At 40.9% G+C, this 27,120-nt stretch overlaps 1 protein-coding gene across 4 annotated transcripts; it reads left to right on the forward strand.

Moving 5' to 3' along the window:
• The first annotated feature begins 8 nt into the window (after window positions 1-8).
• LOC124882138 (nuclear receptor coactivator 7) lies at window positions 9-26,006 on the forward strand. 4 transcript variants are annotated; one of them, XM_047388339.1, is made up of 17 exons: window positions 9-32; window positions 1,079-1,239; window positions 7,771-7,916; window positions 10,307-10,368; window positions 10,502-10,609; window positions 10,699-10,800; window positions 12,277-12,402; window positions 13,618-13,802; window positions 17,469-17,623; window positions 19,980-20,552; window positions 20,700-20,871; window positions 20,980-21,127; window positions 21,205-21,330; window positions 23,669-23,821; window positions 23,953-24,048; window positions 24,139-24,212; window positions 24,334-26,006. In XM_047388339.1, the coding sequence occupies exons 2-17, from the start codon at window positions 1,202-1,204 to the stop codon at window positions 24,467-24,469; spliced, it is 2,400 nt and encodes a 799-aa protein (XP_047244295.1). In that variant the 5' UTR covers window positions 9-32; window positions 1,079-1,201; the 3' UTR covers window positions 24,470-26,006. The 4 variants fall into 4 exon arrangements, with proteins under 4 accessions (XP_047244295.1, XP_047244293.1, XP_047244296.1 ...); XM_047388337.1 differs by lacking the exon at window positions 9-32 and adding an exon at window positions 194-350; XM_047388340.1 differs by lacking the exon at window positions 9-32 and adding an exon at window positions 194-350 and having other exon boundaries at window positions 17,502-17,623.
• The last annotated feature ends 1,114 nt before the right edge of the window (window positions 26,007-27,120 follow it).

The following is a 27,120-nucleotide window of genomic DNA, read 5'->3' on the forward strand; positions in this document are numbered from 1 at the left end:
TTTTCAGCCCGCATCGTCATGTTCCCTAGCAGGTGAATATTTTTTTATAGATAAGTTGGGGAATTAGCTGGTCATTGACGCCCTTTTGTTTAATATATATAGAAAACTAACAATGGGAGAGCGATTTCTACACAGAATAGACGAGCTTCTCCCTCTGTATTTACGCTGGGGACGCCAGAGGGCGTTGCAAAGAAGGAGAGGCTTCATGTAGCATTTCGAAGATGCTTGCTTGGTATGCGAGCTGCTTCAGCTACCTGTTTCCAAAGTCAATTTTGCGTTTCGTGGAGTCATTGTGCAAAGAGTTTAGAGCCCACTACGGAGTCAGCTTGTAGGAACTGGAATGATTCAGGGTAAGCAAGGGGTTTAAAACCTGTGTTTCTATCATCAACAGCAGGTTGCTATTGTGTGTAAACAAAGTGGCTAGCTGTTGTAGCAGCGTTAGCAGCAGCTCTGTGTGGTCAGCTGGACGAAGGCTGGACCTTGTTCGATGCTTCTTTGTTTGCTTAAATCTGCCGGTTCGGACGGTTTTTGACACTAGCAAAGCTGGGCTGTCTTGTGGTTTGCTGTCGCTGCTTCGACTGGTCGTGATGGAGAAGGAGTAAGCTATTACTGAGAATTAAGGTAGATTTAATCACGTAGTTTCAAACGTTGCGTTACCATCTACATGTTATATGAGACCTCGACGGTACACATGGATCAACTTCTTTTTATTTAGTTGCGTCTTCAACCATTTGATTATTTTCTGCTTGCTGAGTTAAGTCTCTAATATCTCGGTACGACTGTTTACATCAGTTGGATTCCCAGTGCTCAGTGCTAATAATAGACAAACAGACTTCTACAATTAAGCTGTATTACATGATGAAACACAGGTTTACGGCGGATAACCAGGAGCAGATGTGCTTCTGAAATGAGCATTTTCTCCCCTTCAGCTAACTAACCTGACATGATCATTATGGGATGCTTTCATCGCCCTCCACTTAAACTCACTGACTTGTGGGATGCGTTATTATGCAGTCCCAGAGAGTGCTGCAGGCAGGTGGAGAGCTTTTACTGATTTCCTTCCTTTTTTCATTTATAGGACGACAAAGAAGTGTGAGAGCCCGTTGTGAGACCCTCTAGCTTGGCTGTTCTGACTGGGTTTCTTGGATGTTTGTATGGATGTATTTACTTTAACTGCGTGGAGAATTAAAGTCCTGGTCTGATGGAAAAACGAGAGAGAAAGCAGGGATATTTCGACAGGTAAGTCACTCTGTGTGTATCTGAATTACCTGTTTGCCGTTTTTATTTGTCCATGATTGCAATGTCTGGGACAGATGTTTGCATTTGAGCTGGAAGCAGTCAAGCTGGTGTTATTAGTGAGGTACAGAGCCGGCCTAAGGCATAAGACAACTAAGCCGCAGGAGCCTCCAAACGCCCTTAAATTCTCAGACAATATATACCTCAGAACTTGTTTAGATGTTGTTTGTTGTCAGGTTCATTAAGGAGTTCTGGTCATTTTACTATGTGGTGATTTTGTACTTTTACATTTTTTTGTTTCAAACCTGATACATTTTTCTTCTGGTACTAAATAGAGCCTTCTGCTGCAGGGGGTTTTGTACTGAATATGCCTCAATTCATATCTGCCTCAAAAGGGTTTGCAAACCCATTTGGACAGTCTCTAATTCACTAATAGTCTACTGTACAGAAATGTAGTTTTATGACTTCTATAAATGTTTCTGCTGGAGGTTGCTGATCAGAGGTCATAATCTCTAATATTTCATGAGAGTCAACTGGCACAAACAATGACTAGGACCATTAGTAATGGAAATAGGATATAATATAAAGCAATTAATATGCAATTGAATTAAATGTAATACTTGAGCCTTCTAGGACTTCTTATCTCCATCATTCTTAAAAATGCACAAAGAATAATTATAATTACAGGGATGAAATGAAAGTAGAAAGGAACAAAATGGCAACATGTGGGTAGAAAATGGGGATATGAATATGCGATGCGATGAACTGACCTAATAAAATAAAGGTTTTTATAAATAAATAAAAACATTCATTTAAAATGTAAAATGAAAACATACTTATTATCATATTTTTTTTTATTTGATAGGTACTTAGCAGCCCTATAATTGATTTCATTTCTGTTGCTTCTATCAGAGCTGGGGCCACTTTTAATGCACACTGTAACTGTTTGCTAATAGATTTTAACAGGTAACTGCCACATATGTGTTTGTATACACAACAAATGAAACTTGTTTGACCCGGATCCCATGACTCTGAGTACTGATATTGAGTTTGTGTTGAAACTCTGTAAACCGAGACCCAATCTCCGCAATTTCTTTACAGCATTCACCTTCTAAAGCACCTCATCCCAGCAGCTACTTTTTAAACAAATATTACCAACCGACTGACATGACCACAGTACAGTCAACATAAGGAATTCATTGTTACCCTGCTACTTACCTCTAAATATGTTGTCTTAAAAGCAGAGTCTGGGAGAACGTTAATGTCGAGTAGGGATGGGAATCATTAGGAACTTCATGATTTGATTACGATTCATAAGGCTATGATGCAATTATAAATAAATTATTGGGATACAAGGTACTCCCCTTCCCAAAATCCCAATATTCAAAACAACCTTTAAGTTTAACACAAAATGGAGCTTAAACACCTTGGCCTTATTCATAAGTGAACAAGGACTCCAGGATCTCTCTCTTCCTCTGTAACTAAAACTAAATCCTTCTGAGCCACCTGCAGTTTCTCAACTTTCCCAACCAGTGCATACATGTTTAGACCTGTGTGACTCTCACTCAAGGCTCTGGTTTGGAGAACCCAACACGCTAGCTGCCGTGTATCAAAAAACACGCAGTTAAAGTGACGTACATTCCATGGCAATAGCCGTCCATGCATCACTTGCTAGAGCTGTCTTACCTTCTTCTGACCCCGTCACTTTGTTTTCAGTGAAATATCTTCAAAGTGGGGTGTTATGTCAATGCCTGTAACTCGTTTTATGAATCTCTCATTATGGTGGCAAAGCCTTCGCAGTTAAAGCTGACAAAGCTCACTTGATGACCGTCTTTTGCGTTCTTCAAGTTTAAGCCAGAAATTAACATTAAGATAATTAGGTTTTCACATTTGTTATCAATTCAGAATTATGCATATCTCAATGCTTTAAAAAAATGTGGGTCCCAAAAATAAATTATGCTTGTGGTTTATTTAACTTTGGCCCAGCCCTGATGAGGTACCAAATCAGATTTTACATACGGGATTGTTTAAAACGCCAAATAAATGCACACAAATCCCCACCAACACCACCGAATACAGTGTTAGAATTTATAGCAGTAGATGCAAACGTTTATTCAGTGCCAAGCAACTTCTGGTTGTAATAACAAAACAGAGATATTAACTGGTGGCATTTCTTTTAACTCGGTTCATCATCTATTCTAAATAACCTCCAACTGAGGTGCGTTCATTAATTGTGTATTTTCATCTCTGCTTCACATCGCAGGTCTGCACCCACCTAACAAGACCTCCACTTAATCAGAGAAGTGCGTCAGAGTTTCGCAAAGACAGGCTCTGGTTGTTGACTTTAAAATTGGATTTTGGTGGTCTTGTGTTACGTGATATTGGGAAATGAGCGGAAAAAGGCTTATTGCAGTCACGGAGTATAGAGGGATAAGTTGTGAAGCTATCAGCAAATTGCAGCCCTTTGTCAGTGACGTCTGCTGAGGTGAAACGTTTCTCGGAGCTACGTGTTTGACCTATCGAAGGAAATGAGTGCAGTTTAGAAGTGTGTTTACTGTGCAATCTGTGGTCAGCAGAATGTGAGAACCATATATCATCACGAATCAGCTTTGATTCATGTGAAACAAATGAATCTTAAAGAAACATGAAACAAATATTTCCTAAATTAAAAATTAAAAAAAGAAGTACATTTATGTGCAACTAATTCCTGCATGGTGAGCGTGCTGTTAGGGTTATATGATATGGTGCGAGGTTGTTCAGCTGTGCCTGATGGGCTTGTTCCCCTTGTGTTATGTCTCTGGTTTCATGTTCTGACTGGGCTGACAGTCTGGCTCAAATAAGATATCTGTCATGTGCATTGGTTTTTAATGGGATTCTGACTGTAAACACAATAAAAGCGGGTTTACCTGCATGTGCACCATGCAGATCTGAACCAATATGCAGCAGTTCACCTTTCATAAAGTTATCTCGTTGTGTGGCGTGTCTCACATGCAGTGAAATGGAGATCTATTGTTTTAAAACGCCAAATTCTATAACTTTATTCACACTTCAAATAATGTCTTTGTGGTTTTGGTTCAGAACTTTCTTCTGTTTCTCAGACTAAAGCTCAGATCTGAATAACAGATTAACTGTCTGCCTGAACCAATATGGTGGTATTTAATGTTGTTTCAACCCAGAGCTGCTGATAGTGTCTGTTGCAAATGTGTATAGAACCACAAAGTGAGTGGAAATTAGAAGTGTACATGTCAGCAAATACATCTTGTCCATGCAATCTTTAGTGGGCTTTTCCTAGTTGCATTCGCTCCTTAGACTGAAACACTTAGTTGTAAGCAGCCAGTAACTGGTAAATAATTCTGAATAATTCCCTAATTATTTCATATAGGCCTAATAAATTATTGTCTTTATTGTTTCGCCTGTTTCTCTGCAACTGTTGTTAATATAGGATAAGTTTTTAGTAGGTTTGTAGTACTTAATTTTAATGCTAAGTGACGGTTGATGTGTTTAACTAGTCTCTGAGTCTTGGTACAGTTGCAACCAATTTCGATTATGGAGAACACCTTCTCAATGCTAAAAGCCAAAACAGCCTCTTTAAATGGAGTTCCATAAATGTTCAAAGTTGGGTTCTGTTTGTTTTACCCCCTCGCTCTTTTGTGCTCTGCGGTTTTAATTGTTTTGTTTTTTTTCTCCAGACTTTTTATGGTAAGAAATGGCGGCATGTGCAGCGGGATGTTTCGTACCAACCATGGTTAATTCATCATGCCTTGTGATTTCCTTCTTCCTCCCTACTCCTCACATTTAGCCTGTTATTTCAAATGAATAACACAAATGACCAAATTTATCTTTTTTTATTGTTTCTATATTCTCATCTTATTTTGATTTAGCATTGTTTATCACTGGAAACATGTTAACTCCAAAGAGAGTGCTGCAAAGCCAAGTGGGCCGCGTTGTTTTGGGAAGAGAATCGATATGTTCAGAACAAAAATAGTCCTTATCAGCCTTCACAGCTCCTGCTGGAACAACCACGTCCCCTCCTGCTTGAAGTGAATGCTGCTTCACTTCCTGACAAATCGAGCAAAAGGTCAACATGAGGCTGGCCAACATCCTGCTGTGCTAGCAACAGTTATAACGCACTGAGCTTTTTTTTGTTTTAAATTATACCCACTATTATAAATCTGAATAATGTTCTGTTAATGTAGCTGATCACTACGAGGGTCTTTTAAAAGCAAAAGTTAAAGAAAAGGCACCTTGATTTTTTTATGTTCATATGTAAAGCCAATAAAGTGTTGGTCTCATAGGCAACAAAATTCATATTAGTCAGACCTTAGTTTAACATCTAAAAGGCCGTGTCATAAAAAGATCCTTTAAGTCTGAGCTGAGACAGAATCTGTCTTTCTTGATTGTTGCCCTTAAAGTGGGTGTGTTAAAGTCCTTCTGCAATAAACTAATGTCAAAGTCCTACTGTAGATAGAAAGCAAATTATTGGCCTGGGATTTGTGTTATTATATAAAAAATGAAAGACCTAGTCACTCCAACATTGGTTTTATGAACTGCTGCCTACAAGGCTTGAATTTGGCTTTAGGTTGTTTGCATGTTAGTATGTCATTTGTATTGTATTTAAAATCTACTGGTCAAATTTACATTTCTTTCCATCATTATTTTTCTTTAAATTTAAAGCATTACACACTTACTAAAGTTGGTCTGATCAGACAGGGAGATGTTGGCACATAGGATAATTATGTGCTGGCTTGGCCCTAGTGGCTCTTGGAGGTATTGCAGGTACTCACACCTTCTGCGGGCTTTGTTCAGGTTTTTAAAGCTGTGCAGGACCGGAATTAGTTATAAATCTCAAATCGTATGAACGTAATGTGGTTACCAACAAAATGATTAAGTTACATTTGATCAAAAATCAAGACGGGGTTTAATTTCAGGGCTTCCAAATCTCAGTTTCTACCTAGATTCTGGTTTCTAAAGCAATGCCCCATAGGAGAACAGATGTACTGTTTATAAAACAGTTATACAAAAAAGATGAAGAACCGAGTAGTATATGTTGAAATGAAAGGGATCCTTTGATCTGAGGGTATGAGAAATACCCCTGAGTGAAACAGATGCTGCTGCGGAGAGTTTCTGCAGATTCACGCTGTGTCTAAAACTACAGGACGAGACAGCTTAGTTCCATCTGTCTGCAGCTTTATCGACCCAATCCCATCCTTTCCATTAAAGCATTTCAATACTTAAGATCCTGTTATTGTGGTGTTCTTGTATTTGCTCTTCACCTGGGGCTGTGCAGGCTATTACCTCAATTCCTCAAAGTATTCAATAAGCGGGCTTGTCGTTTGTCTTCTTATAGAGCGTACAATGCCTTTTGCAAAAGTATTAATCCCAATTGAAGCTTTTCACATTTTGTTTCTTTACAACCACATTCTTCAATATATTTTATTGGGATTTTGTGTAATAGACCAACACAATGTGGAGAAAAATTGTGAAGTTGATGGAAAAGGATGCATGGTATAAAAGGATCCTTTAAAGAAATAAAAATACAAAAAGTGAGGACTGCATATTTATTTAGCTTTTGGGGTGTGTCTCTACCAGCTTCAAACATCTAGAGACTGGATTTTTTAGCCCATTCGTCTTTGCAGAATAGCTCAAGCTCAGCCAGGTTGAACGGAGAACATCTTTGAACACCAGTCTCAAGTCCTGCTACAAATTCTCAATGGGATTCAGGACTGGACTTTGAATCGGCCATTTTAACACATGAATACACTTTGATCTAAACCATTCCATTAAAACCCTGACTATATGTCTAGGGTCGTTGTCTTGCTCCATCCCAACCTCAAGTCTTTTACAGCCTCTAGCAGATTTTCTCTCTGTTTAACTCCACTCCTCTTTCTACCAACTCTGACCACCTTCCCTTTCCCTGCTGAAGAAAAGCATCCCACAGCATGATCCTGCCACCACCAAGTTTCACTGTGGTGATGTTCAGAGTTAGGTTTTTGCCACACATACTGTCGAGCAAGAAGGCCAAACAGTAAAATTTTAGTCTCATCTGACCATGGCGCCTTCTTTGACACGTTTGCTCTCATTCATGGCCTTCTCAGGGGTTTCTTTCAAGAATGAGTTTCATCTTGAAACTCTTGCATAAATGCCTGATTTGTGCGCAACTAATAGTTATGCTTCTCTAAAGGGTGTGAATAAATTTGCAAGGCACTATACATTACCTGAGGTTCACCACTAACCCTAGCTACCTGTTTACTTCACAGGACTAGCCTTCTTTAATGTAGTCCCATAATTTGGCTGCCTATTAATAATTTAAACAGGTAGTAAGAGGAGTCTGAGTGGACAACATGGCTGACACAGTGAAAAGAAAGTATATGACAAGAGGCATCAAGATTCATTCCATCTACTGTTCACGGAAAATACACTTTAACTGTAAAAAGAAACCAAATTCCTAAATAGAGCTAGATAATGGTTTCCATAATAGAATGCAACAGTCTTTCCAGGTTCTTGTAAGCAAGTCTTTTTCTGACTTCTCATCAGGCTGAAAAGGAGAAAGCAGCTCAAGTCGAGTCAACCAGAAAAAAGCCCGAATGAGCAGAGCCGGGCAATCATCTCCTCCAGTGAAACCAATCCCAACAAGAAGACGGATCTACAGAGAGTAACATCTAAACCGCCTTCAGGTTTGGGTAAGACGTGCCAAAAAAGATCTGGTTCTTCTTCAAATATCTGTAAGAAGCATAATTGCACTTATATTTGTCAGATTTTACATGCTAAGTTTGAGCTCATAAATCATTGGCTAAATGTACTGCTTGACCTGTGTTCACCATTTTGAAACGAAGCTTATAAAAACATTATGATTTATTTAACCACTGCAGACTTCTAATCATTATTAGGAAACAAGTTATTCTGCTGACTTAGCAGGTTTCCAACTACTATAAGCATTACAAACATTCCTCTTTTGTTTGAAGCGATTCCTTTGCTCTCTGAGTAATGCCGAAGCCTCGTGAAGTAGGGGATTGTTTGTGTTAAAGCAACCTCAGCAGTTTTAACCAGGAAGTTGCACAATCCCTTTCCTGAAATTAGGTTGTAAAGCTCCATGTGATCTGTTTCTACTTCGACTTTTATATGACCTATAAGCCATAGAAATGGGTTTTAATAGGTCAGTCAATGAACATGTCATTATGTCTTTATCCTGCTGTGTACATTTAGAATAAACAGGATTCACTGTTATGGACATTTATAAATCCTGTCAAATCATGTGGAGTAAATTTCTGGATTTATATACATAACAGTAAAACTAATACGACTTTCAAAAGTAACACCATTTCAGACAGTTTTAAAATAAGCTTAAATTTGCCTGTGAAGACAGTCCTCCTTAAGTCTTCCATTCATGCAATGCATGCGTAGCACTGACGGCAGAACAGTCCCGCAGTATGATGCTGCCACCACCATCCATACAGTTTTTTTTACGTCTGGAAGCCTCGTTTTGACTCCTCCAAACAAACTACTTGACCAAGCACATTAGCTTCTCTGCAGAAGCTATTTGCCTTGTCTATGGAAGCAGCTGGAGTCATCAGTCAAACTCAAAGGCGTTTATTTTGGAGCAGAGGCTTTTTTCTTGGACAGTATCCTCTCAGTCCATGGTGAGGTAAAACTGGCTTCACTGTTGGCAGTGGCGTTGGTGTTCTTGTAGCTTCCAGTTTGTGGTAGGCTTGAGCCTCGGTGCCTTCTGGATTGTTCCTGATGTTTTCTTTGATCTGAGAGGGCCAGTTTAGGTCAGGTGGTTGAAACTTCGGCACAACTGGGTGTCCCAATAGGACACATCAAAACTGGTTTTGAAATGGAAAACGAAGGCTAGCGTTAAGGTTTTGAAAACCCTGACCTCAAACAGTGAACTCAAATCCAGCTAGCACTATGTCAGTACCAAAAGTATGTGGTTGTGGTGGTCCAATTTGCTAAGCGCACTTTAAACAAATATCGTGTGTATTAGGTGTATGTATATATTTGAGGCTTTATATATAGTTTTGATTATGTCTGGATTAGAGAATATGCACAATAAATTATAATTTGGGGATCTAGTTGTTTATAAATTTCCTTGAAGATATTTGTTGCATATTCATTTGAGACCTTAAAAAAAGCACAGTATTTAGTGATCATTCAGTATGCAAAATAATATGATTTCCTTGCCCATGATGCATGTATGTAAACTTCCTACTGGAATTTTAGTCTCCCCATATATCACGATGGGCTTAGGCCACACATGAAGTGGGTCATCCAGCAGTGCAAACGTTGATAAGATGAGCTGCAGGCTGTGTTTGTGTTAGTGGTATCACCTACACCATGGAACAGATTCAGTGAATGAAGTGCAGAGGTCAAAGGAGTGGCTGTATTAAAGTATTTGATTCTGATGGCAGCTGCAGGCACACAGCTGGAGGTTTGGCAGTATAATGCTTAGTCACGCGCTTTGTTTCAGTGGGTTGTGCACTAATGGCCTCTGCGTCCCGGCAAGAAGGAAATGCTGACTGTGGAAGTTGTCTCCAACAGGAGTATGATTATGTGCCTGCTTACAATAAATGCTGCAGCCTGTGCTGAATAATGATAGGCAGCGAACAACTGGTACTGAAACACAAGTAACCCAGTGGATGTAAAAGGATTTCTCTGTAGAGCAGATTCTCTGTAAGATTCTAGTCGTGACTTTGTCCGGATGGGACTTCGAAATGTTATGAGATTGTTATATATTTCTTCCAATCAGAAGAAACATTTTGCTTAAATTTAAAGATCATACCCCTGGCTAAATTAGCAAAGTGTATATGAATAATTTAATTTGCTCAAAAAATTTAGTTTCCTCCTCATCAGACATGGCTCCTTCTTCCACATGTTTTCTGTGTCTCCTACGGCTCATCTTTTTCCTTCTGCCTTACAGAAATCCTAATAAAATACTATAACGTTTGTGTTTTATTATGAGAATAAATGTGATAAAGTTCAAGATGTATAAATACTTTTGCAAGCCTGTATAGGGAACAGTTGTTTCTTCTGAAGATGTTGCTAAAATTTTACATTCTGCCTCAACCTTTAGGAGATGGCTGTAAAAGGAACAAAATGGAGAGGAAACAGCCTCCAGGGACGGTGGAGTTCATTGTGAGTAACCCAAGACTCACTACACCCCTTAAATTACAAGCTTAAACGTATCCCTTTGCATCATTTAAAGCTGTGTGTGTTTATAAAGTCTAGAGATGCTTGGTTTCACAGAGAAGCTGATCTTTGGTTGCAGGTGGGACCTGATGACTCCATCAACAGCATTGCACTTAAGTTCAACATCACACCAAACAAGCTGGTCCAGCTGAACAAGCTCTTCGCCCGCAGCGTCTACCCTGGCCAGGTGAGAGGGCTGAAACAGTTCAATCGTGTTGATTTGCATCATCATTATTGATTTGCTGACTATTTATTGGCTGTCCAACACCAATACAGAAGCTGTTCGTCCCCGATGTGAGCCAGTCAGAAACTGACCCAAAGTCTCCAACTCCTTCTGACGCCTCCTTCACTAATGGTGTCTCTGCGAAGCCGTTACATGTAAGTCAAAATTAATCTGGGATGTTGTTTAAAATGCAGATATCTTAGAGATGTACAGTGCCTTGCAAAAGTACTCGGCCCCCTTGAACTTTTCAACCTCTTGCCACATTTCAAGCTTCAAACATAAAGATATAAGTTTCTAATTTTTTGTGAAGAATCAACAACAAGTGGGACACAATCGTGAAGTGGAATGAAATTTATTGGATGTGTCAAACGTTTTTAACAAATAAAAAACTGAAAAGTGGGGCGTGCAATATTATTCGGCCCCTTTACTTTCAGTGCGGCAAACTCACTCCAGAAGTTCAGTGAGGATCTCTGAATGATCCAATGTTGTCCCAAATGACTGATGATGATAAATAGAATCCACCTGTGTGTAATCAAGTCTCCGTATAAATGCACCTGCTCTGTGATAGTCTCAGGGTTCTGTTCAAAGCGCAGAGAGCATCATGAAGACCAAGGAACACACCAGGCAGGTCCGGGATACTGTTGTGGAGAAGTTTAAAGCCGGATTTGGATACAAAAAGATTTCCCAAGCTTTAAACATCCCAAGGAGCACTGTGCAAGCAATAATATTGAAATGGAAGGAGTATCAGACCACTGCAAATCTACCAAGACCCGGCCGTCCCTCTAAACTTTCATCTGGAACAAGGAGAAGACTGATCAGAGATGCAGCCAAGAGGCCCATGATCACTCTGGATGAACGGCAGAGTTCTACAGCTGAGGTCGGAGAGTCTGTCCATAGGACAACAATCAGTCGTACACTGCACAAATCTGGCCTTTATGGAAGAGTGGAAAGAAGAAAGCCATTTCTCAAAGATATCCATAAAAAGTCTCGTTTAAAGTTTGCCACAAGCCACCTGGGAGACACACCAAACATGTGGAAGAAGGTGCTCTGGTCAGATGAAACCAAAATCAAACTGTTTGGCCACAATGCAAAACGATATGTTTGGTGTAAAAGCAACACAGCTCATCACCCTGAACACACCATCTCCACTGTTAAACATGGTGGTGGCAGCATCATGGTTTGGGTCTGCTTTTCGTCAGCAGGGACAGGGAAGATGGTCAAAATTGATGGGAAGATGGATGGGGCCAAATACAGGACCATTCTGGAAGAAAACCTGTTGGAGTCTGCAAGAGACCTGAGACTGGGACGGAGATTTATCTTCCAACAAGACAATGATCCAAAACATAAAGCCAATGTTTGAAGCCTGAAATGTGGCAAGAGGTTGAAAAGTTCAAGGGGGCCGAGTATTTTTGCAAGGCATTGTACCCTAACTGTGTTTATTAAAGTGTGGCTCTGGCACTAATGACAATCAAATCTTAACAGAAGTTTAAGTGAACATTTTTTAACTCTAGTCCTTTTTAGATAAAAGCATGAATCGTGTCATCATATTCCCTGACAGTAATTGTGAATGGCAGCAGTTTATTTTATTCACAGTTCAGACTTGATGGGATTTGTCTTTAAACTTGTTTCAGGATTGCACTCAAAGCTGCACGTCAGCAAAGTCCATCCGTTGGGTGTTCTCACCAGGTTCTGAGGATGAGAGCCCGGCAACGGTTAAGTTCATAAAGATGAGCTGCAAGTACTTCACTGATGGCATGGTGAGAAGCTTAGGTTTGCTGATGTCTGGTTGTGATGTAGACAGTTTTATACTGGGAGCTCCAAGGTCACAGTTAGCAACATATCATTTTTTAGTTTTCACACATTTAATTTAAATCCTCAATTGTTACTCTTTTTGGTCTTCTTTTGCTCCAGGTGCTGCATAAGCCTTTACATTTTATATAAATTAGTAGATAGTTAAATATGTGACTTTCATTCTCTTCTTTTAATGAATGAAAATCCCTGTGGCAGGTTTGCCAAGCAGGACATTTTAGTCTGTGGCTGTAAATAAAACAGCACTTTGTGAGAGTGGTCCACTCTTGAGGGTGAGATTATTTAACTTGCTCCATCATCTTGTTTCTGTAATACTCCAACTGGTCTATAAGGAGTTTTGTAAATTAGTGCAGCGTTTTAAAGATATTTTTTCGGCACTAGTGGCCTTTCTTTTTTCCATTTTTGATAATAGGTAGACAGGAAAGAGGGATAGAGAGAGGGGGAAACATTCGGTAAATGTCGCCGGGTCCGGGACTCGAACCCGGGACAGCCGCCTTTCGAGGACTGTAGCCTCTGCACATGGTTGCGCGCTTAACCCCTACACCATCAGAGCTGCACCCAGTGCAGCGTTTTAAACAAGCAGAAGTGCTGATAGTCTGGATAATCAGTAACTTATATTGTTGCTTCAAGGTCTGGAAAAGCTTAGGAAAGTATGGAATTTGGTTTAAGTGTTTTCCAAGTCTGGAACAGGCATGGAAAAATAGTATGGAAAAACATTTGTTTTCCCAGACTTCATTCTTCTCCCAAAGGAACCCAGTAGAAATATTTGCCGTGAACTTCAGTATTTGCACTTAAAATTGGTCTTAAAAAGACTGCTAACATTGGAAATGTGAGTCTGGAAAAGAATGGAAATTTGATATAGAAAAATGTATAGGCACTCAGAAAAGCCAAAGATGAACCTTTGAGATACGTTTCCGGCCATAAGCATGAACTTCCATATGAATGCAGGAGGAGCTTATTGTTTATTTTACAGTAGAGGTCCCCCCCCCCCCATCAACTCGTGGTCATGTCAGGCAGTAACATTAAGGAATCAAAGTGTTGTAGTCAATGACATTTTTCCTTTAAATTGGACAAAAAAGTGTCTCTAAGGTGTAATGTAATAGTGTTTCTCCTAGATAAAGTCATGACTGCTGTTCCATAAATATCTGGTTTCTCTGCTTTAGGGCGTCGTTGGGGGCGTGTTAATTGTGACGCCCAACAACATCATGTTCGACCCCCATAAGTCGGACCCCTTGGTGATTGAGAACGGCTGCGAGGAGTACGGCCTCATCTGCCCCATGGAGGAGGTGGTCTCCGTTGCGCTGTACGACGATGTGTCGCGCATGAAGCTCAAAGACGCTTTGCCATCGTAAGAGCTAACGCTCCACATTTTTGCTTTCTTCTAGCCATCAGTCCAGGCCTTCACTTTTACTAATTTCTTCATATCCTGAGTGCAGTTTAGCTTTCTGTTGTTCTTAAAGTGCCTCTGACATTAAATTTTTTATGATAAATCCAATTACATTTATGGAAAGGAAACATTGATAAAATAAAAAGTAAATTCATGCTTCTGAAATGAACAGTTGTTGAGATATGTGGTCATAAATTTCACTAAAAAGGCATTTCCAGACTACTCTATTCCACTACTCTAATTCGACCAGAGTCTATTTTTGACAGATGTCGGGGCACAGCTAGGGTCAATATGCATGAATCATAACGTACCACCAGGAAACAGAACAAGCACAACATCAGGATTTTCAAAATAATTCACTAAAGACAGACTAGATATCACTATATTAATAAATACACAAATATATTTATATATACACGTGTATATATTAGCAGTTGTTTACATCAGATGAATTGGATCAGTTACTGGGTTAACTAAGGTATTATAAACCGAGCAATTAAACGTTAAATGCACCAAATTAAGCAGCAAAGATAGTTTCGCTGCATTCAGTGTATTCACCTATGGTAGAACAAAACACATGAAAATATCTGGATGCATAAAAATGAAGCCGTTTAACTTCTGCAGAATGAGTTGTTTTGGACTTGCTACCACATTTATCTCTGGCTTTTACTGCGTGATCTGTGTATGGTTCTTGGAGCTCCTCCGAGCTTTGCAGCGGACCGGACCGGACCGGACCGGACCAGAGGAGAAACCGTGTAAATCCAGGGTTACCGTAAATACGGCACTGAGTGAAACAACCGGAGGTGAACCTCAGCAGCATGGAGCAGCAGCAGCAGACACAAGAGATGATTCAAGATCTGAAGACACTACCTGGTGTCATTTTTTCAACTTTATATTAGAATGTTTAGAGAAGCAATTATTTAAATATATCGTATGCGCGTGTAATTTGTCTTATTTGAATAATAATAATAATTTCAGATTTTTAAGTATTAACAATAACTGCCGACATCTAAATATACTTTTGCAACAAAGAAGTGTTCTAACCTGCTGAGCTTTGATCCGTTTAGCAACAGCAACTGTCGGGAAACGACAGTGACACCTGGAGAGGCGTGATCTGGCCTCCCCGATCTGAATCCAAGTGGTGTTTTGTTATTGGACTTCTATGCTAGTCACGGATTGTCCATAATGAACACCATGTTCAAACGTAAGGGTGTCCATCAGTGCACTTGGCACCAGGACACCCTAGGCAGGAGGTCAATGATTGACTTTGCTGTCGTATCATCAGACCTTCGGCCGCATGTTTTGGACACTCGGGTGAAGAGAGGGGCTGAGCTGTCCACTGATCATCACCTGGTGGTGAGTTGGATCCCCTGGAGGAGGAGAAAGCCAGACAGACTTGGCTGGCCCAAGCGCATAGTGAGGGTCTGCTGGGAGCGTCTGGCGGACCACTTGGCCAAGGATGTATTCTACTCTCACCTCCGGAAGAACTTTGACCAGATTCCAAGGGATGTTGGAGACATAGAGTCGGAATGGACCATGTTCTCCGCATCTATTGTCGATGCTGCTGCCCGTAGCTGCGGCCGTAAGGTCTGTGGTGCCTGTCGCGGCGGCAATCCCAGAACCCGGTGGTGGACACCGGCAGTAAGGGATGCTGTCAAGCTGAAGAAGGAGTCCTATCGGCTGTGGTTGGCTTGTGGAACTCCTGAGGCGGCTGACGGGTACCGTGGGGCCAAGCGTGCCGCGGCCCGGGCTGTGGCAGAGGGAAAAACTCGGACCTGGGAGGAGTTCGGTGAGGCCATGGAGAAGGACTACCGGTTGGCCCCGAAGCGATTCTGGCAAACCGTCCGGCGCCTCAGGAGGGGGAAGCCGGTCCTGTTCATAACTTTTATGGACAGGATTTCTAGGTGCAGCCAAGGGCCGGAGGGGGTCTGGTTTGGGGACCAGAGGATTTCGTCTCTTCTTTTTGCAGATGACATGGTCCTGCTGGCTCCATCTAGCCAAGACCTACAACATGCACTGTTCGCAGCCGAGTGTGAAGCGGCTGGGATGAAGATCAGCTCCTCCAAGTCCGAGGCCATGGTTCTCGACCGGAAAAGGGTGGCTTGTCCTCTTCAGGTTGGAGGGGAGTTCCTGCCTCAAGTGGAGGAGTTTAAGTATCTCGGGGTCTTGTTCACGAGTGAGGGAAGAATGGAGCGGGAGATCGACAGACGGATCGGTGCAGCTGCCGCAGTAATGGGGGCGCTGTGCTGGTCCGTTGTGGTGAAGAGAGAGCTGAGCCGAAAAGCGAAGCTCTCAATTTACCGGTCGGTCTACGTTCCTACCCTCACCTATTGCCATGAACTTTGGGTCATGACCGAAAGAACGAGATCCCGGATACAAGCGGCTGAAATGAGCTTCCTCCGTAGGGTGGCCGAGCACTCCCTTAGAGATAGGGTGAGGAACTCGGCCATCCAGGAGGGGCTCGGAGTAGAGCCGCTGCTCCTCCACATCGAGAGGAGCCAGTTGAGGTGGCTCGGGCATCTATACCAGATGCCTCCTGGATGCCTTCCTCGGGAGGTGTTCCAGGCACGTCCCACCAGGAGGAGGCCCAGTGGACGGCCCAGGACACGATGGAGGGACTATGTCTCTCAGCTGGCCTGGGAACGCCTTGGGCTCCCCCCAGAGGAGCTGGAGGAGGTGTCTGGAGAGAGGGACGTCTGGGTGTCTCTGCTGAGTCTGCTGCCCCCGCGACCCGGTCCCGGATAAAGCGGAAGACGACGAGTACGAGCTACAGCAACAACAACCTTTTCTTTGGCGATCTTTTCCCATCAGATGTACTGAACATCGAGGCAATAGCATCTGCTTTAACATTCTCCTTCGTCTGTCAAATATCCCGACCTCTGAAATAACTTCTCTAATAAATTCAGAGGTTTCTTGTTCGAAGCAGTTTGCCAAGAAGTCCTCCAATCACAACTGGCTGTGCTCGGTGGGACCAGCCCATCTGTCCCTCGTCAGTTTTCAAGCTCTAATCCCGGCAGCTCTGATCCTCTTTGCTTCAGTAAAATAGTGCAGACTTATGGCTGCTGTCGCAGTATTGCTGCCACCACCAGCAATGCACCGTTTGACCATATTAATGCTGTTTTTAACGCAACTTGGCTTCTACCAGAACTGTTTATCAGTGATGCTCAAACATTGAATGACCAGATACTTTCCGGGTGACTTTGAACTTGTAAAATTTAACATTGAAATATGTTTATTTTGTGTCACAATTGTCTTTTATTGCGTCTTTAATCCTCATATCACGTCAATTACTGCCCAATTCCTTCAATATTAAGATGTTTTCTTTCAATTTCTGCATTTGTGGGAAGAGTGTGTCACAGGCACTTTAACTGTTTGTTCTGACAATCTTTTAGTAAAGCTGCATTTCCCGCGATGAAATACATCCTCTCTTTATTTTGAGCATTTTCATTTGTTTGTTCATCTGTTGAGATTTTTGTCGCCTCACATCACATTTGTCATTTTAAGTTTGGTTCAGTTTTTAATTTAAGTTGGTCATGTTCTTTTTTCTTTGTTTCTTTCTGTATTTTTTTCTTCTCCCCACCCCTTCCATCCTCTTTCCTGTCTGTGTGATGTCCCGTGTCCTCACAGAGATCTACCCCAGGATCTGTGTCCTGTCTACAGGCCTGGCGAGTGGGAGCAGCTGCCATCGGAGCAGGAGCTGAACCCGTTCAGTCGGTACGAGGCTCTGGTTCCAAAACAACCAATAGTTTTGGATGACATTGAATCTACACTTTCCGAAAGTGGTAAGATGGCATCAAATGTGGATTTTTGCAAACCGTTTACCCCTATAGTATTATTTTAATTATGCTCTCTAATTTTCTTTCAACAACCAACTAAAAGACACTTGCATACATATGTTTTTATGATTTTATACAGGGGTTGGACAATGAAACTGAAACACCTGTCATTTTAGTGTGGGAGGTTTCATGGCTAAATTGGACCAGCCTGGTAGCCAGTCTTCATTGATTGCACATTGCACCATTAAGAGCAGAGTGTGAAGGTTCAATTAGCAGGGTAAGAGCACAGTTTTGCTCAAAATATTGAAATGCACACAACATTATGGGTGACATACCAGAGTTCAAAAGAGGACAAATTGTTGGTGCACGTCTTCCTGGCGCATCTGTGACCAAGACAGCAAGTCTTTGTGATGTATCAAGAGCCACGGTATCCAGGGTAATGTCAGCATACCACCAAGAAGGACGAACCACATCCAACAGGATTAACTGTGGACGCAAGAGGAAGCTGTCTGAAAGGGATGTTCGGTTGCTAACCCGGATTGTATCCAAAAAACATAAAACCACGGCTGTCCAAATCACGGCAGAATTAAATGTGCACCTCAACTCTCCTGTTTCCACCAGAACTGTCCGTCGGGAGCTCCACAGGGTCAATATACACGGCGGGACTGCTATAGCCAAACCTTTGGTCACTCATGCCAATGTCAAACGTCGGTTTCAATGGTGCAAGGAGCACAAATCTTGGGCTGTGGACAATGTGAAACATGTATTGTTCTCTGATGAGTCCACCTTTACTGTTTTCCCCACATCCGGGAGAGTTACGGTGTGGAGAAGCCCCAAAGAAGCGTACCACCCAGACTGTTGCATGCCCAGAGTGAAGCATGGGGGTGGATCAGTGATGGTTTGGGCTGCCATATCATGGCATTCCCTTGGTCCAATACTTGTGCTAGATGGGCGCGACACTGCCGAATTGACGCTGTATTGGCCGCAAAAGGAGGCCCTACACCATACTAATAAATTATTGTGGTCTAAAACCAGGTGTTTCAGTTTCATTGTCCAACCCATGTATGTGTTAATGACAAATCATAATGGCTTCCGTTTACTATTTAAAAATCGTACTTTATTATTGACAGATTTACAGCTGACTTTTAAACATCCTTCAGTTAAAACACTTACAGACATTTGGCGCAAATTTGCCTCAAATCCACAACACAGCCACTAATGATCACTAAATGATCACATTGCACTTTGCTGCCATCTAGTGGTCAGAGATATACCTAATAATGCCTTTTCTGGCTGACTTTGAAACTCAATACCTGAATCCATGAACAGTTTTTGTTTATTTTAGAGTATGTTTGACAACAAAGAGACAAATTATATTTTCTATGTAATTGTTAATTTAATTCAGGCAGTAAGGGGTTACATTTCCTCAGATTATTAAAGTTTTAGTAGCAGCTTAGAGTCTTTCAGTACTAATGAGGGCGATCATTTTATTCCTGCAGAAGTCTTTTAATCCTTTCTCATTTTGAAGCCGCTCTGCATGCATGGCTCATTTTAAGACCATAACTCATAATTTCTTGTGTGTTTAGGTCAAATGAAACCTTTTTACATTTGTCATATTTTGAACTACGCTCTTTTTCTATTCAGTAAAAATGGTATGTTAGTTTTGTGTTTTAGTTTTTGACAAGCATTTTACCATTTCTCGTATGTGATGTCTGCTTTCTGCAGGTTTTTCTTAGTTAAGCTTTGGTTTTGATTTACTTTCTTAATAATACCAAGATTTTTTTCTCATTTTAGTGTTTGATGTCTACTTAACTAATAGTAACAACTAGATATTGGTGTTGATTTATTGACACTTGAGTTTAAATTGTTTGAAGTATTTTTTAGATAATAGTCTTCCATTGAAGATTTTAGACAGATCCATTCTTTAATTTGAGTGCATTCTTAAGTGTGTTTCAGAAAAGTCCCTACATTGACACATATTTTTTGTTTTTAACTTTGTACAAGCCCCTTTTGCTAAGAGAACAGAGGTTGTCTTCTATAACATTTCAGGCTTGGCACATACAGAGTCAGGGATTATCTCTTTGAATCCGTGGTGTCCAAACCTTTTCCCACCCAGGCCAGTACCGACAAATTCAATGTACACGTGGGGTACACAACCTTTTAAATTCAACGTGAAATAAGTTTTTTTGCATGTAGAAAGGATTTGATCTTGCTATGGAGGCTTTATGAATAAATTATCTCAAATTAAAGAATGGATTTTTCTGTAGTCAAAGATATATTTATTTTAAGGCTGTTTGCACATCTTAAACAGGGCTGTCTGTAGTTGTAGAGGGGTGTGTATTAACATATTCTTTACTCCCAGTGAGTATGGAGGGTGAGCAGACAGAGAAGTCTCCATCAGATGAGGGATTTACCGAGCTGGAGCCTACTGTCAACGGGAGCACTGAGGAGACAGAGGGGACCTCCTCAACAACACTCTGGAGAGACAATTATGAACATGAAGAAACAAGCTGTATAAGCCAGCAAGAGTCTCAATACTGTTCAATGCTCAGTCAAGCTAAAGGGAGTCTGGATGAAGAGGAGGAAGGTGTTGCTCAGAACAGCTCCATTGAGGAAGGAGAGTCAGTACAATCTGCCTTAGAGACTGAGAAACAGGGTAGCTTGCTGAATAAACCTATGAGCCTGCAGGTAATCGAAACCAAAGATGTAAACTCTGAAGGGCCCGAAGAGCTGCTAAATAGTCTAGATGGTAAAACACTCAGGAGGCTGAGTCTTCAGGAGTCTACAGACATTCAGGGGAGGTCAGGTCTGGGGAGACAAAACCCCGACAGACCAGCAGGTGGCGATGGAGTCACTGAGGAGGAGAGACAAAAGAAGAACCAGGAATCAGAGATGAGTTCCTGGCTGTTGAAGAGGATACAGGCTCCAATTGAAGGTACAAATTAATCTGAGTACATGGGTTATGGATGTGGTTAAGGTATTTCTACGTCAAAAATGTTACAACTGAAATTATGAAAAGTTAAAATGAGGTTGTGCCATTAAGAAGTTTAAATCTTTTTTTTTTTTTTTTTTTGCTGGACAGACATGCTTTTTTCATCGGAGGAGAAGAGCAAAAATCCACCCATGTTCCTGTGCTTCAAGGTTGGGAAGCCAATGAGGAAGTCCTTTGCCATCGGCATGACCTCCAGTCCCACCCCCCCCCTCAAGGGCCGGGAGACACAGCCAGAATACTGGTTTGCTGTTCCACAGGAGAGGTGAGATAACACACAAACACACCAGAAATTACTACGTTAAATAAAAAAATATACCTTTTTTTCTCCAGGATAATTGGTTAAAAGATGTAGTGTGTGTGTGTGTTTCAGGGTGAACGATCTGTACTCCTTTTTCGTCCAGTGGTCTCCTGATGTGTACGGGAAGGAAGCCCGTGAGCAGGGCTTTGTTTTGGTGGAGAAAGACGAGCTGGACATGATCGACAACTTCTTCAGTGACCCTGCGTCTTGCAGCTGGGAGGTAAGGAAATCATGCTCCCATCACCCCATTTTGTGGTTTTTTTTTACTTTTGTCTTTTTTACTGCTGCATCTTATAGATCATTACCATTGACGAGGCCAAGCGTAGGCAGAGTTTTAGCAGCTGTGACAGAGACTCCTCACTTGATGCCCTGCCTATGCTTATGGATACCAGTGATCTGCTACAAGACACACACATTGAGAAGGTAGTTGTATGTGACACGCAGCAGGTTTCCTACCTTACAGGTCAGGCCTCTCGCTCAAAAACACTTTATTTGAAGAGAAATTTAATTGCAATGCCTAGAAAAGTTTTTATAACCATTAAACCTCTTCACATTTTATGAGGTTATAACAACAAACGTCAGTGTATCTTATTAAAATTTTATGTGGTGGATCAACACAAAATGCAGCATAATTGTGAAGTTTAAGGAAATGTGAATGATATACCCCCCTTCCCCATAAACACACAAACAAACTGCAAGTGTCAGTCTTTGGGATATGTATCTACCATCTTTGAACATCCACAGATGGAAATGTCTGTCTTTCTTCTTTCTAAATTACCTGAGTGCGATTGGATGGAGAGCATCTATCAACATCAGTTTGCAAGTCTTGCTTCAGATTATGAATTAGGTTTAGTTCTGAAATTTGACTGGGCCATGCTTTTACCATCCCACTGTAGCTCATGCTGTTGGTTTAGGGTTGTTATCCTGCTAGAAGGGTAACCTCTGCCCTAGTCTTAAAGACGCCGTATTATACTTCCTTTTAAACATTTGGGATAGGTCTAACAAAACATGTTAATTACATTTTTCACACAAAATCATTCTCAGATAATGAGATTTCACCTCCCCAGTTCTCCCTATTTTGAGCTCCTTTAGAATGAGGTGTTTTAGGGCTCTGTCACGTTTATGCAAATTAGCTGAATCTGCTGGCAGCCCCAACACTGGGTTGGGGCTGCCAGCAGATGCGCAACAGTACAGCCATACATCTTTGACCCTGAGTCAAACCCAGAAGAAGTGGAGCCTCCTGAACAACCATCAAAGATGCTGCAAGCAGTTTCTGAACGGTAACTTCAGTGTTTATAAATCAAAATGTTATTATTTATTAACATCTCAAATAGGGTTGCCACTCTTCCCGTAGCATACGAAATACCCGATATACATTTTTGTCACACCCGTTAAGATTATATCAAACAAAAAAAAAATTAAAAAACACATGAGATACTAAAGTCAGCAAAGTTGTAGTGGGGGAACCTAAGCAGACAACATTACACACCCGCTCTGCTCTCAGTCGTCTGCGTTACACCTGATACCACATCAGGTGTAAATGCTCTTTTATAGGAAGTAATGTTATTGCTGTTGGTATTTACAGGCTGTTAGGCTTGTTAGCTATTGCTAAATGCTACATGACAGGCACGTTCAAGCCAAACGGCATTACGAAACTTATAAGACACAATAAGTACTTGCATGTCTGTCATCTGCAGATTTGCAACAAACAGTAGGGACTGAATTTTTCTTCAGTCTAAATCTTTCTGCAAATCCTGACATTTGATTCACGCAAACTAGTACTGTCCTCAGCAATGTGACTGAAACATCGCCCTCAAAAATAAAATGAAGCCACGAATCTCTGTTATCAGACAGCGAGAGAATGTGCCTGGACACGTGGGTCTTTTCTGCCAAGGGCAGAACATCTGCCTTTGAGGGTAGCCATTGTAAAGCGCGTGTAAGAAGAAACCACCCAGCGAGATGTGATTCTCTACTGCAGAGTGGGTGGAGCTCCGCTTCAGTCGGTACTCAGGGCCAGGACTCAGATAATGGTGCTAGGTTCCAGGGTAAATGTGATGTCACAGCTTTTGAAAATGCGCGTTTTCTAAAAAAAATAAAACATTCATTTATAGCCAAAAAACAGTTAAATGGTTTTTTTTTTTTTTATTTTGTTTGGACGGTTATCGAAGCATTGAGACCCAAATGGAAGTAGAAAAACAATCAAAAAGTGAATTTTGCATAATATATCCCCTTTTAGTCATGTGCAGCTTCCTGGGGTTGTCCTTCAACTTTTAGATGTGTCCCTGGTCCAACACACCTGAATAAAATGGCTGAATTACTTCCTCATTGTTCAGTCAAGTTCTCTGGAGTCCTGCTAATGAGCTAATTAGTTGATTCAGGTGTGCTGTAGCAGAGACACATCTTAAAGTTGCAGGACACCAGCACTCAAGGACTATGTATTTAGCTCCATCCATCTTCCCATCAGCTCCGACTAGCTTCCCTCTCCCCACTGAAAAAATGGATTCCCCCAACATGATTCTGCCACCACCATGTTTCACTGTGGCAACGGTGGTTCAGGATGATGTGGAGTGTTGGCTTTCCTCCACATGTGGGTTTTAAATGTGATTATAGTGGAGATGTCTGAATACAAATGTAGCCATACTTTCAGACAACTACTTTGTGTTGTTCTATCGCATAAAACTCTAATAAATATGATTTAAATTTATTGTGGCTGTAACATTTAAGAGCCATGAATACTGCTGTAATCTTTTTTTTCCTTAAGCTTTCCTGCCGCCTGCCAGCCCGTGTGCAGGGCTATCTGTGGAGACAGGCCTACAGCACTGTAAAACATGGCACCAGTCTGAAGACTCTGTACAGGAACCTGGCAGATGTGGACAGTCCTGTCCTGCTGGTCATCAAAGACATGGATCACCAAGTAAATAACAGAACAAGAGAAAACCTTCTTGACTGTGGCGCCCCATGGTGGTGGAAAACAAAGAGATCAATGTCATTTATAGATATTTTAAGTAGTTTATTAGAAAGATAATGTGTTTTATCTTATCACAGATATTTGGAGCTTTTTCAACACATCCCTTTAGAGTCAGTGAACATTTTTATGGCACTGGAGAGACTTTCCTTTATAGCTTCTGCCCTGAAATCAAGGTTTGTGCTTAACTAATTTCGCAAACAAGGCCCTAAAATGTATACTTACCCTAAAATCTTCATTTCTGACATAATTTGGCATGATTTCAGGTGTACCGCTGGACGGGGGAGAATTCTTACTTTGTGAAAGGCAACACGGACTCTCTGCAGATGGGAGGAGGAGGGTGTGTCCAGCTACCACATGTTTATTGTGCTGACTTGACATATTTATTGTGCTGACTTGACTGTTAAACAGAAAAGTGCATTTTAACCAATTTCTGACCTTTTGTGCCCTCTCCACTGTAGCGGCCATCTGGGTCTTTGGCTGGATGGGGAGCTGTATCGAGGCACCACTACCAAATGCGCTACCTTCAACAATCAGCCACTTTCCACCCAGCAGGACTTCAACATCCACAGTCTGGAGGTGTGGACCTTTGAGTAGCCTCATCTGCTCAAGCTTCAAATATATCCATGCATCTCGAGTCATTAAAAAAACACTCCCAAGTCTATTATGCATCACTTGGAGGCAGGCCTAGCCCCTTATGAATGATATGGAGAGTTCTGTGATACAGAAGCAGATAGAGAAGTTGAGACATCTGTGTCCTGCAGGGAGCATACTGTCGAGTTTACATCCGGTTCAGTATACGTCTATTTAAAGGTGGAAGTTAAATTTGATAAAATGCCCTTGGCTCATCTGCTGCCTTACAGATAAAACAGTGGCTCCAGCTTCCTCAGCGAGAAGACCACCTTACCACCATGAGCTTAGAGAGAGATGAGAGGGAAGCTGCTTTTTGACTCTGTGGCTGAAACCTAAAAAGGCCAAAATGCTCACTTTAATGTTCACATTATTCCCCAAAACACCAGAGGAAGGTCCATGTGGTGAAACAGTCTGAGAACACTATGGGGTTATCCTTACAGAAATAATAACGTGTTGACAATACCTGTTTGTTTGGCAATGTACAAATTAGTGTACGGAAGACATTTGGAATGTTAATCTTTTTTTATCGCCACAGTTGGCTTAAAACCCGACCGAAAGTGAAAATTGCCTGGGTTAATTCTAGACTCTTCACCATCAAATAATTCAGATGTTTACATCAGAACCAGTCACTTCCCCTTTGACATTTTCTCTTGTGATGAGTCTGAAATGGCATGAATGAGATGCATTTCACTCTCAAATAAGCAAACATAATCCAAAACAACTGCTAGAGCCAGAAATAAGTTTGCAATGACCAAATACTTCACGTTTTGTTAATGTCCTTGTATTTTATAAGAGTATTTTTTATTTTTATATTCTTTCTTTAACAAGAAAACTGCTCCTTTTTTAGTTTAGTTTTTTTTTTTTTTTTTTTTACAATACTTCATCTTTGTTGTTTGGTAATTTTTATGTTTGAGTTTTTTGTTGTTTTTTTTTTTGGTCATTGTTGAGCCAGTTTAACAGGATGCCACTTTGCACTACAGGATGCAACCAGTGCTGCTATTGTGGCCCTCGGTAACGAGCATTACTTTAATATTACTATTAAATTGTTACGAATGTAGTTGAATCTTTAACCAGAGAAGGGAAGCTGCCTGTCCAAACATGGCTCGCTCTTTTCGTTGGTTAAAAACTGATGGAGAAGGGATCACCTGTCATTGAACTCTGATATGGCACTAACTGAACAATCAAACCTACTAACACGGAAATGAAACCTGTTTTTTGTATTTGATGCAGGCTTGTAGTGCATGAATATGCAGTACGGCTAAAATCCAGCACCACTACCTGCCATGCTCTGTTCACTAATGCCAGTAAAATGCTTCGTGTGAAATTAAGCGTTGTTATTTCAAGCTGGTTGGTGTTGTAACTGTGAAGGCTCCCCAAGTATTATTTCTTGTGAATCCAAGCTGATCTGTTTTGTGATGTCACTAAGAAGCTATTTATTTATTGTGTTGTTATTGCCACCACATTTAAACCTAAATAAATGTTAAACATAACACAAATATAACAATGGGCTGGTCATGTTTTCTGTTTGTTGAAGAGTAGATAAATGGTGTTTGCTGCTGAAAACTTAATACTGCTATTTACTGTAGTAATCTTCTGACATAATGGCATCATCTCAACAAAGACTGTTTCCTGAAAAGATGCATCGCTTTGTAGATTAAAATCTGGTTTTAGCTCCGTATTAGCTTTAAAAAGGGGTTCGAATGTGTTCAAGACAGGAGCGCAACTACCTACTTTCTGAGGGGTAATGCTGACACTGTACAGACGCCCCCAAAGTTGTACTTTTTCTTTTTTTTATGTTTATGTGTATAAATCTTACTTATTCATGGACATACAATATACAATACACTATTAAAGACTTTTGTTTTATGTTACATATTGCAGTAGGTGATCAACTCAATCAAAAACGAAAAATGATATAATAACATGTAACAGCAGCGGCACCCAGTGCTTAATAGATTCTCTGTAGTGGAAATATGAAATTATGATATCTGAACAAAAGCTTGAACTCTGTATAAGAATGTTAAAACTAAATTGTCACATGCTGTTTCTTTTGCACACGTACATTTGTCAAGAATGGAATCAAATGAGACGGACCTGTTTTCAATAGAGATCACTGTTAACTGGGTCAAGTGATCATTGCTCATACTCAAACGAAGGTATGTTTTTAATAAGCTTCAGCTTATTAAAGGATCTCTTGGCAGATGTTCCATCAGAGGCATTGGGTAGGAACCAGTCGCATGGTCAAACAAGCATTATTTAATAGCTTTAAATAATTTACACATCTTGTTAATGCACTTTTTCAACATAAATAATATTTAAAAATGAATCACTTGGTTCCTACACTTCCACCTAATATTAGACCAACCTGTTGTCTTGCCCTGTCTGTCCTGACTCTTTCTCTCTCCACTTCCCTTCTACCTCTCCTACCTGACAGCTGGATTACATGAACAATACTGCAGTCACAACAAATATAAAAACATAAAATATGAATTTTAAATGACGAAGCATCCAATCAATTACTGATTGGATGCTTCATCTGAGCAGACTTATCAGATACATCACAACAGCACTGTAGTTTTATATCTGAATGAAGACATTTCAACTCAAGTATATCA

Source organism: Girardinichthys multiradiatus, chromosome 15, assembly GCF_021462225.1.
Source record: "Girardinichthys multiradiatus isolate DD_20200921_A chromosome 15, DD_fGirMul_XY1, whole genome shotgun sequence".
NCBI classification, from domain to species: Eukaryota; Metazoa; Chordata; class Actinopteri; order Cyprinodontiformes; family Goodeidae; genus Girardinichthys; species Girardinichthys multiradiatus.

Excerpts from the sequence above, each read along its gene's own strand:
- LOC124882138 (XM_047388339.1), top strand. The coding sequence starts at position 1,202 with ATGGAAAAACGAGAGAGAAAGCAGGGATATTTCGACAG. Across the intron at positions 13,803-17,468 it reads CTCAAAGACGCTTTGCCATC|AGATCTACCCCAGGATCTGT; the intron begins GTAAGAGCTAAC and ends GTGTCCTCACAG. Across the intron at positions 21,128-21,204 it reads CTGCGTCTTGCAGCTGGGAG|ATCATTACCATTGACGAGGC; the intron begins GTAAGGAAATCA and ends TGCATCTTATAG.